At 38.1% G+C, this 11,694-nt stretch overlaps 1 protein-coding gene across 1 annotated transcript in view; it reads left to right on the forward strand.

Annotated features, from left to right (window-relative positions):
* Window positions 1–7,628: 7,628 nt before the first annotated feature.
* Window positions 7,629–11,694, forward strand: part of LOC124232302 (fatty acid desaturase 2-like protein FADS2B) — a 31,889-nt gene continuing 27,823 nt past the window's right edge. Inside the window, exon 1 of the mRNA XM_046649264.1 lies at window positions 7,629–8,248. Within this exon, the coding sequence (XP_046505220.1) occupies window positions 7,865–8,248 (384 nt within the window). The 5' untranslated portion in view covers window positions 7,629–7,864. The remainder of the gene's footprint in view (window positions 8,249–11,694) is intronic.

The following is an 11,694-nucleotide window of genomic DNA, read 5'->3' on the forward strand; positions in this document are numbered from 1 at the left end:
AGTAGTAATTTAAAGTGCTTCCTTCCAAGAATATTTTACAGAGCTGAAATGATGAGGAAAAATATTCTAAGTAGTCAAAAGCAGGAAACAAAATAGCATACATCATTTAATTGGCCCATTTTTATTAAAAAGATATAAATACATATGTGCATATATATGTACATATATGTATGTGTGTGTATATGAGTGTATATAGTGATGCATCTAAAAGGGAGATGGCCAGGGCGAGCCTGGTGGTGCAGCAGTTAAATTCACATGTTCCACTTCAGTGGCCCGGGGTTTGCCAGTTCAGATTCCAGGTGCAGATCTATGCACCACTAGTAGAGTCATGTTGTGGCAGGTGTCCCACATATAAAGTAGAGGAAGATGAGCACAGATGTTAGCTTAGGGCCAGTCTTGCTCAGCAAAAAGAGGAGGATTGGCAGTGGATGTTAGTTCAGGGCTAATCTAAAAAGAAAATTAAAAAATTAAAAGAGAGATAGCCATCTCTGTGTGGTAGAATTAATGGTAATTTATTTTCTTTTTATTTTTGATAGAGTCAGACATCTGCTGTTTCATTCTTTGTTCTACTGGCAATAGTACTCACACATTTTCCTTTGGGTAACTACCTCTCCTGGATTGACATGGTGTGACTCTAGGGAGCTAACTTCATCAGGTGGATTCATGACTTCTTGGGCTCAGTTCATGAGCAGGGTTCGAGATCCAGGTCTGTGGACCTGGTTTCTCTCATCCTGGTGCCATAGAATGAGAGTCAATCCAGGTATCTTTTTCGTGCTATTGGTAAGGAGCTTATCTTTGTATGGATTTAAAGCTCAAACTACCAAAGAAGTAATATGCCTGAGGGCAACATGGAGAAGAATGAAGTTGGACAATGAAGAACAGAAACAAGGACTAAGTCTTGAAAAAAATTACTTTTTCCCATTAGATCTAATCATGCTTAAAGACATGTGTAGCTCTGGAATTTTCAGTTTTTTGAGCTAATGAATTATCATTTTTTATTAATTTTGGGGACATACATTCCATTTTTTTAAAATCACTTTGATTTGTGTTTTGTCTTTAAACTCATGGAGTCATTACTGATATGGATACTCTTTTAAGCGTATAGGACAAGTTATTGAATCAAGGGAGACAGAGGTCACTTCCAGCCTGAGTGATTGCTAAAATCTTCTCAGAGGAGAAATCATCTGAGCTGGACCTTGGAGAAATGAAAGAGACAGCAAGTATAAGAAGCAGACGTAAGCTGGGTTTTGTAGGGGTGTAATGTAAGGTGGTAGGTAAGATGTTTCTTCTGAAGTAGAGAATGTGTGGCGGAGCAATAAGAGATAGGGTGGAGCCAAAATTTTGACTACTAGCCTAATGTGTTTAGAAATTATCCTATAAAAAATTAAAGCTCCACTAAATGTTTTTAATAAGGGTATGTGACCTTTTGAAAATTATCCTCCAAGAAAAATAATTTAGTGAGAGTGCTACCTAATAAAAGTGTACAATGGGGGTTTCTCTTTGGCACCCTCGTTCACGCTTCCCTTCAGTCTATGATCTCTTCTCTAGGAAATTTACCAGGTAATCTCCTGGCCTTCAATTTACTCTTTGATTTATCCTCCATACTTTTTTTAGATGGACCTTTTCAAAGGTCTAATTGAGACACCTGAAAAACCAAGATGTTTCTTAATGTATATTCTGCAACATGAATAAATCTCACAATAATTATGTTGAGTGAAAAACAGCCAGACTGCCCCACCAAAAACACATAGTGTATGGTTTCTTTTATATAAAATTCTATAAAAATAAAAGAAAATTGATTAGGGATTGCCTGGAACTGGGATAGGTCTGGGGGTTGTGCTTGTGAGAATGATTACAAGAGGGCATGAAGAAACATCTGGGAGTGATGCACAGGATCACAATCTTGATTGTGGTGATGGTTTCATAGCTGTATACATATGTCAAAACCCATCAAGTTGTACCCTTTGCGTATGTTCAGTTTATTCTATGACAATTAACTCTCAATAAAGCTGTTTGAAAAGAAAAAACAGCCAAGATGACCATGAGGTCTAGTTTTAAAGCAACAAACAAAAGAAACGCTCTACAACTAAAAATTAATTTTCAAAATAGTTCTTGCATTTCTTGAACCCTATAGCAATAACTCTCTAAAATACTCCTATTCTCTTTTGTTCCCATGTCTTCTGGATCCCTCAGGTGCTCATACAGCTCTTTATTTTAAATTCCCTGAAAATTTCACCTTCAGCCGCCAGTCTAAGTATATTCTGTATTTTTCTAAGTTGTATTAAATCCACTTCCAGACCTCAAATTTTGGCAAGAATGTCCCAAATCAAGCATTTTTTTAGTGCTATTCTTTGCCCTTATATGGCATAAGAATCCCAGGGTTTACTTGCTTCTGACAGAAATGAAATGATAGAGGATGCCCCAGCATCATTTCGTGGCAGTCACTCTCATTACTGTGGAGCATTTTGTTACACAAAACTATTTTTAGCAGTTAACATTTACTGATTCTTCCATTGTGCCATTCACTGAGCTAAATGCATTTTCTTACTCCTCATAAGAACGCATAAGAAAGGTGCACAGTACCTCCCACTCACTTGCTGTGTAACCTACGGCTGGTCTCTTGCCTTCTCTGATCATCAGTTTCTCTTGTAAAGCAATATGAAACTAGGTATCTCTTCCAATTCTGGCACTGAATTTTTCTCTCTTTACTACAGATAAAAATACCAAAAAAAGAGACTGTAACAAAGGAAGTGGGAGGATTCCATGCTATAAAATGGTCGCGTTTTTCTGGGCTGGCCATATATGGACATTTATTGATCTAAAGTGACTTCATCACTTGTGCAACATGCAGTGATCCTCTCAGGACAGATTGGGACCACAAGGAATTCTCTGGAACGATAGGCACAGTCACGTTCTTAGAGACTTTCTGATCACTCCAAGATCTTGTTTTCTAAAAACAGTATCATATTAACATAAACCAAATGGTTAATTCCAGGGGAGGGACAGGAAAAGTGAACCTGGTACATCTTTGTATGCCAGGAAGTAAGGATGTGCTCAAAAGTTGATGGGGATATATCAAAAGAACAAGAAGTCAAGTTGAAAGATCTTCCTTTGCCCATAACTGGTAAATTTGCAAGATGAGTAATGATAAGAATGGATAAAAGTCCATTGATTTATAAAGAATCCATGAGTTCTTACTCATACAAATAAATTAGATAGATAAATAAGTAGATAGATAGATACATAGATAGATAGATAGATGTGTCCTTACACATGCAGTGTGAAAGAAATAAAGCAAATGTGGTAAAATTTTGACAATTGGTGAGTCTAGATGACAGGTATAGGAGTATTCACTTCTCTATTCTTGGAACTTTTATGTATGTTCCAGATTTAAAAACGTGAACATTTGAGGAGAAAATTAAATCCAGTGATTTTGTTCTTAAATGACTGTGAACTATGGGCTTCAAAAACTCTCTGGAAATGATAACATTTCTTCTCTCTGTAATGCCAAGAGATCCAAGAGATGTAATGATCATTGATCAATAAAATCTCACCCTGATCACCCACAAGTCCTTTCTGAATTTTAATTAACTCTTTCATACAGACAACCTTCCTGCTCCATTTTGCAAAAATGTTAAATTTTGCCATCTTTAATTCTGATAAATTATTTTGTTATGATGATTAGAAAATGCATAGTATGTATCTTAACTAATAAGTTTCTAATTCTATGCCCAGAGTTGATATGATAGAGGTGCTGAAAATGAGGTAAAAAATATTGAATTCCAAATAACCAATAAATTTATTTTAATTTACATTGTCAACAAGCCTCCATCTATCATATGAATCACCATAATGGATTCCTATCTTCACACACAAAGACCTGTCTAGATTTTGCCTGCAGAGAAGCTGAGTCTGGTCAGTTAAATCTTCAGTCTTCATTGTGAAACACAGACACACACATATACTTCTTACAGATGCACTTAGGGTAAGTACCATTGAGATCTTCAGAAAGACAGTGATAGTTTTCTCTTCACTTGAATAGACATGGTGAAGGGGACATACCTTACTAATCTCTGAAAGGTCCACAGAAAGGAAGATAGAAAGGATAATGAATAAAAGAAGGAGGAAGAGGGGAGGAAAAGAAGGAGAGAGAGGGCAAGGTGCAGAAGGAGAGAAGAAAAAGGTAAGAAACAGGTAAGAAGAAGAATCAAGACCTCACTTGTGTGATGGAGTCTGTTTCAAGAAATCAACATGTTCCAATAATATTTGCAAACAAACTTGGCCCCAGGCATCCACAGTGGATATGTAGGAGCGGTGTGAAATACCTCTAAATGTGGTCTACACATTCTAGATGCCAAATGACGTTATGCGACGTTCGTCAACCTGGGGAGTACGAGCCAAGTGTCTAATGAAACCACACGGTATACCTGCAATATCTTCCAAAATTGAGATGAGAATATACTAGCTACTATTGAGCAGGAATCAAACTTGCGATGAAGTTTAAAATAAAACTGAATTAGCCAACGATTTGAAGTTACTTGAAGCTTCACCACCAGGGCATGCATTTATTTTCCTTGAATATAAGAGTCATTAGGAGAAAAATTAGAAGAGGCCAGCTCCATCTCCACCACTTTTGAGCAATCTGACAAAATATTTAATCTCTCTGAATCTGATTTCCCCTGCCTAAGACTTGGAGCTAATAATACTTATCACATACCAGTATTGTGAGAATTAAGTAAAATGAGGTAAGAACATATGACAAATGCATGCAAATGCTTGAAAGAATGTCTCTTATTCTCCCTCTTTCTCACTACAAATCAAGTCCCTGAGAGACCAACTAAAGGTCATTGGCAAACCATTGGCAAACCTTAAACTTGGTCCCAGCCCCCGGTCATTCATTCACGCATTTGTTCACTTATTTAACAAATATTTAGGGAGAATCTAATCCTAGGCCAGACTCTACAAATAGGATGACAAACCAAACAGACAAAATTACTGCCCTCTTGGACCTCAGAATTTAATTCCCTGCTCTATCCTCTAACCATTCTCATCTCTTCTTTGATGAGTTCAGCAGAAGAAATCTTGGCTGTTCACATTTTCCTTTTCAGGATTACATCTCCATTTCTCCCTTCTCTACATGAGATAAGGCAGTAGCTGAGACAACAAAAGTAAGTTATTTTGATGAAGCTGTGAGAATATGAGGCCATGCTGCCCCACTTGAATCCTGCTCATGGTAGGAGCAGAGCCAGCCAATCACCAGCTGTCAGAGGTCCAGCTGAGTGCTAGGAGCCTCTGTGACTAAAGCAGTCCTTCCTGAATGTCTGCACTGAAACCATGAGACTCTTCAAAGCCAAAGCACCAGTAGCTAGCTGGGGTGCTTTTCAGACAAACATTGGTGAAATGATAAGGTACCTGGGCCTTAATAATGATGGTCATTTAAATGACATTTTTTTAAAAAAGCAAATAAAATCAAGTGAAGCCCAGGGAACTGAGAGAATAACTAACAGACACAGGTAACTACATTCCTGAGCAAAACTTGAAAAATGTACAATAATAATAATGGCAGCTGTTACATCTTGAGTAATTACAGGTATTAGGCACTAGATTAGCTTCTTGCCATATTAACATAATTTAATCATTTCTACAAATTTATGAGTATAGTTTTTGTTCACCCCTTTTTATAGAATAAGAAAGCTGAAGTACAAGGATAATAAGAAGCTGGTGCAAAAATACTCAGCTTAGATATTTCTGGCTCCAAAGTTTATGTTGTTTCTAGTATTATAAACATCCTCTGCCTCCAGCATAAAACCAGTACAAATATTTTAAAGGAATGGATAGCTATCTCTGTAGTCTACTTGATATCCAAGCAGGCACAGACAGGAAACTAACAATTACAGAACCCCTGCTATGCACCAAGTGTTGCCAATGGCAACACCAGAGGAGGGATGTGAAGGTCTTTAACTAACTCCCTCAACACACACACACACACTTCCCACCAGTGTGTCTGTGTTTTGTGATATGACAAAAAGACTTTATCTGAAGATTACCTAAATGTCAACCAACTCCCCTGGACAAGCCCCTTACTTGCCCCCAGCAAACTTCCAACCAGATTGTTGCCCTAAAAACTTTGCTTACAACGAAATTCTGGAGTTATCCTGAATCTATGTATTTAACCCACCAAATATACCAAATGTATATATGATGGACTTGTGAGACTCCCATATGGAAGTCATGGAAACTACTGAGGGTTTTTGTGTAAATACCACAGCACTTACGTTAATTTACTGTAATCCTGAGAATTGTGCTTATTCTTTCCTTTTACAGATGGGAAAACTAAAGCCCAAAGAAGTAAGGTAATTTGCATGGTGTTCTATAGTTAATAAGCGGTAGAGCTGAAATAGTAACCCAGACCCATCTAGCTCCAAAATCCATGCTTTTTCTTTCTTTCTTTGGTGCCCTATTTTATATTTTCTTAAAAACCTTGCTTTAGCTAATTATAAAAATGACATATATTCATTTGTAGAAATTCAGAAAATATCATAAAGAATAAGAAGAAAAAACTTCAATACTACTATAGTCCAAAGAGAACTAATGCCAACATTTTGGCATTTTTCCTTCCAATAATATACTATTCAGTATGTAGAATTTTATCAACTGATTTTTTTCACTTGTATTGCAAACATGAGATTATAACATTAAGAATTTTATAAAGCTTTGTTTTTAATATCCATATAATATTCAATACAGACATAATTGATCAGCCTTCTTCCTTATTGTTAGACATTTAGGGCAGTTCTGATTGTTAACAATTATTAATAGCACTAGAATAAAACATTTAGTACATAACTCTTGGCCTGAGTTACTACAGATTCACCTGGCACTGATTCCCAAATACGAGAAAGGGCTTTTTCTATTATTTCATGCTGCCTATTTTCTTCAAATTAATGTAAAATTCTCCTACCTCCCACCCCCACTACTCTGGAATGTCTCCTTCTTCCTCCTTTCTGAACCACTGAGCCAAGCTATTGTTACATGTATATGTCTAGACCCTAGGTTTGGAGGATAGAGTGGAAAGAGTTTGGGATTTGGAATCAGAAAATCTGAATTCATGGGCAAGTTTACTTCTCACCAGCCGGGTGACTCTGGCAGTTACCTGAGGTTTTCAGCCTATGTTTTCTCACCTGGAAAATGAGACTATAATAGCACCTTCCTGAAAACATCAATTTGAGAATTAAGTCAGATAAATTATGTGACAAGGGCTGTGTAAATCATCATGTATTCTAGCAAATGTCAATTGCTATCACCTTTAGGCATATTGACAGATTTAGTCAGCTTTCAAAGGGAAGTAAAAGAGATAAACTGGTTTACTCTTGATTTTCTTTTTGGATAATGTTTTTAGAGAAATGTTTTTAAGGACGTTTAAAAACCCTCACATGTTAAATTAACAAATCTAAATGTCTTCATTCACATGCAGGTCAGAGAGCTGCTGAACCCAAACCAGCAAGACACAGAGCAGGCGAGTCATGTGACCCAAGCCTAGCCCCTCCTCCCTGTGGCATGACACAGCATTCAGCCAACTGCCATTGGCCCCAGATCTTTACTAAGGGATATTTAATGATGAAGGAGGATGCTACTAAGAGATCAGCCAGGAGGGAGAGAAGTGAAGAGAGACAGGTGGTCCAATTGCCCAGGAGAAAAGGGGGCACAGCCTCCATCACGGCAGAAAAGATTCAGGACAGACAGAGAAGTTAGAGGCTGGGAAGTTGTTCACTCTCAGGTTTGTGAGGAGACAACTAAGCTAAAAAGTTTTCTGTGGAGGTATAACATGGCAATGGAATAAAAGGAGAGGAAAAGGGTCATTTTAATGTTCCAGTCAGAGGTGAGGATTAGAAATTTCAGGAGTCAACTCAGAAAGCCTTCAATGGAGGTGAAGTTTGAAGAAAAAAATGAGGGCAATGAGAGCCTTGTAGGAAATGGTCGGCCCTACCTGAGTCAGAAGCTGGGGAACTGGAAACCAGAGGCAAATGAGAAAGCCGAGCCTTCTGTAAAGCAGGAGGCAAATGGGAAGTGTTGTGACATGCCCAGAAAAATGCTCAACACCTACAGCTGGCAGGAGATCCAGAGTCACAAACAGAAGGCAGATCAGTGGCTGGTAATCAATCGCAAGGTCTATGATGTCACTGGCTGGGCCAACAGGCATCCAGGTGGGTCCCGGATCCTCAACCACTATGCCGGGGAAGATGCTACGGTAAGGAAATCAAAGCTCTGCCCTCTCTCTCTTCCAGCTGCTGTGTGGTTAGGACCTTGGTTCTCTTCCCAAGAGTATTTCGAGAACATGTTCAAGCTCCACAATCGCTCCTCTCCTCCCAAACCAATTTTTCAGGATTTCTGTCCAACAAGAATTTCAGTGCAAATTAAGCCTGAAGGTCTATCACCAGTGATGGACTCAGATATTTTTTGTGTATTCTCAGTTTAGTTCTGTTCTTGGTGTTTTGTTTTGTTTTGAAGTGGAGTCACTGTTTTGTAAGAAGAAGTTTACCAATAGGTGAGTAAAATCCAGACAAATATGTCTGCACACAGGTGGAAATTTCTCAGACTCTTATAATTGGAGTGTCTAAAGCAAAGACAGAAGTTCATCTGTTAGGCATCAAAAGGTTGTTAATAACAATAATGAAAACCTAGAATTACATAGCCTTTTAGACTTTGTAGAGCTGTCTTGCGTCCTGCAGCTCACTCAGTGTAATGCAGATGAAGAAAATGAAATGAGAGACATTAAGTGGCTGGCCCAAGGTCACCCAGCAGAAGATCTAAGATTCAAAATTTATCTTTCTTAAATTTCAGTCTTTGCACTTTTCTTCACAGCTTCTTCTCATCACCCTCCCCCACCAAAACAGCTAAGAAAAAAAAAAACTATAGATTTATTGGATGCCTAGAATATCCTAGACACATTCAAATGATTCACCTCACTGTGGCCTCACCATGAGGATGGTGGTTATTATCCCATATTACAGATGTGAAAAATTAATGTTCAAAGAGGTAAATAGTGTGTCACACAGCAAGCAAGTAATAGTGCCAAATTTTGAAATCAGGTAGGTTTTTTGATCATAGAGGCTTTTATAACTGAGTCCTTACCAAATTAAATTTCCATTTACTCTTTGATGGGGAGGTCTCTCAAACCCTTAATTCATTTAGGAATCTCTTTTACACTATTCTACAAGTAAGTTTGTTTTATCCCAGTTAGGAATTTTACTCTGCACATTGTACAGATAGAGAAACAGAGAATTAGAGGAGCTAAATAAATAACCCAAACTCAGAAAATAATAAGTGATCAGGCAGAAATTTAAACCTGGATTTCTTTTTAATTTGCTGCCTTTGTTGTTTTCACAGTGTAGTATACAAATTCCCCAGTTGGTTTCAAAGCATGGGATTGAAAACAGCGATTCACTAAGCACTACTCTATAAATGGTACCATGCTAATGATAGCAGAATAAACAATCACCTAGCAAATTTGCAAAGTAAGCAAGATTTTGTCTTTTTATGGTATCAACATCTTTTTTTCCGCAATTGCTCATCTCCTTTCTGAGCAGGATCTTCTTCTAACTTCCTGTCTTGATTCTTTAGTCAGATGTATTCCTCTATGAACATACCTTGCTACTTCCTCACCACTTCTGTCAGATCTGATATTTCTTAAACAAAGTTCAACCTTTTGCTGGGAAAATGAGCATGAGCTTGTAGCCAGTGATAGGAGTATTGTGTCTGTCAGGAAGATATTTTCTGTGTAGGAATCCAGAGAGCTGAGGGTAGAAGAAGCAAGGCAGAAAGCATTTGTGCAAAAGTAATAGGAGAGAGGGGCCGGCCCAGTTGTGCAGTGGTTAAGTTTTCAGGTTCTGCTTCGGTGGCCAGGGTTCACAGGTACAGAATGCGGGCATGGACTTGTACACCTCTCACCAAGACATGCTGAGTCAGCATCCCATCTAGAAAATAAAGGAAGATTGGCACAGATGTTAGCTCCAGGACAATCCTTCTGGCCAAAAAAAAAATATTAAAAAACTAAAATAAAAGTAAAGAGTTTAAAAAGAGAGAGAAAAAAATACTACAGATTCCTATCTAGCCCATCCCCTCATCCCCACAACTTGGAAATAATGTGGATAATGCTTTCCTAACACAAGTCCGAGAATAAGTTCAGAGGATATGTTGGCAAAGACATGGCCCTTCAATAAACATGGAGAAAACTGATAGACTCACTCATCTTGAGGCAGCTCAGCTGATAAAACTGTAATTTCTTGATGACTTTCATCTCCCAGAACTTAGGAAAAGACCATGATTCTGCACCCAATTCTAGCCAACCAGGAGGAATTGATTAATAAAATAGAAATCACCAGAACCTTATGGAAAAACTATCCATGGCACTTTAGGATTCATATCTTTAGAATGAAAATTCTGAGCATGGTCAGCCATGTACCTTAGACTTTAAGGATATAAAGCCAAAAATGTTCATAGAAAATATGCTCCAAAGGAACATGGCTCAAGAAGAATGGGAAGGTGCCAGGAGAATTCTGACAAGCACCATACTCCAGGACTACTCAGAGTATGGCGAACCTGAGATTTGGAATCAGTTATGTGAACCTGGGAAAATTATTGAAATGCTCTGAACCTCAGTTTCATCATCTGCTAAGTGTTAATGATGTTCCCCGTCTAACTGGTTTATGGTAAATAAGGCTAATGCTTATGAAGTGCTTAACATAATGTCAGACACTTAATAAAGTTTATTAAATTGTAATTATTATTATTCATATCACTGTCATGTGTAGCCTCAGGATGTGATATTTACTTCCTGTTTACTACCCCTCTTAAAAATCTGATTATATTTTGTATCATCTGATTTGGAACAGAGGGGTCCTTGAGGGGTAGAAGGCATCATGATCTCTACTTAAGGGGGGCAGAACATAAAGCCAGAGGACCTGAGGTCCAGTGCTTACTCTAGAACTTAAGAAGCGTTTACAGGTTGCACCTTGCAAGGCAAATATGGACCAAACTATGGACTCTGTGTGCCAGCCCTGGACCCATGGCTGCATCTGCCCAGAACGAGTACCCTTTTCTTATTTACACAGAAATAGTCTTCAATCCTCCATCCTCATCAAAGGTGAATCATGATACCTAAGTACTGTGTCCCATAGCGTCATTAATTAATTCATTCATGTAGTCACCATTCTAAAATCCTTATTAGGTTTCCAGCCTTGTTAAGGATGAAGAGTAGAGGTTTGGGAATGAAACAGGACTGATTTGTATCTGGGCTCCATCACTAGGAATCTCCTGAGGAGGTTACTAAAGCTCTTGGAGCCTTGGCTCCTTTATCTGGAAAGTGGGAACAAGAATACCTTTATCTCAGTATTGTTATAAAAATCAGTGGAGATAAAATAAAGTGATCCCTTTGGTGCTTGGCACAGATTAAACACTCAAAAAATGCACCTCTTGTGTTTTATTATTAATTACTTCTCCTGAGATTGGTGGTAATTTTCTCCAAAGACCATGCTGAGGAAAATAAGTTCATAAAACAAAATTGGCACATCAGCTCTTACTATTGCACATATGAGTTATCTGATCTTTTTCAAACTACATGATTTAAAGCTACCAGCCTAGAGCTAATAGAGCCTAGGCCAGGTCTTCCTACCTGGAATAGCTCAACTCAGAAAA

This window comes from Equus quagga, unplaced genomic scaffold (genome assembly GCF_021613505.1).
Source record: "Equus quagga isolate Etosha38 unplaced genomic scaffold, UCLA_HA_Equagga_1.0 HiC_scaffold_442_RagTag, whole genome shotgun sequence".
Classification (NCBI taxonomy): Eukaryota; Metazoa; Chordata; class Mammalia; order Perissodactyla; family Equidae; genus Equus; species Equus quagga.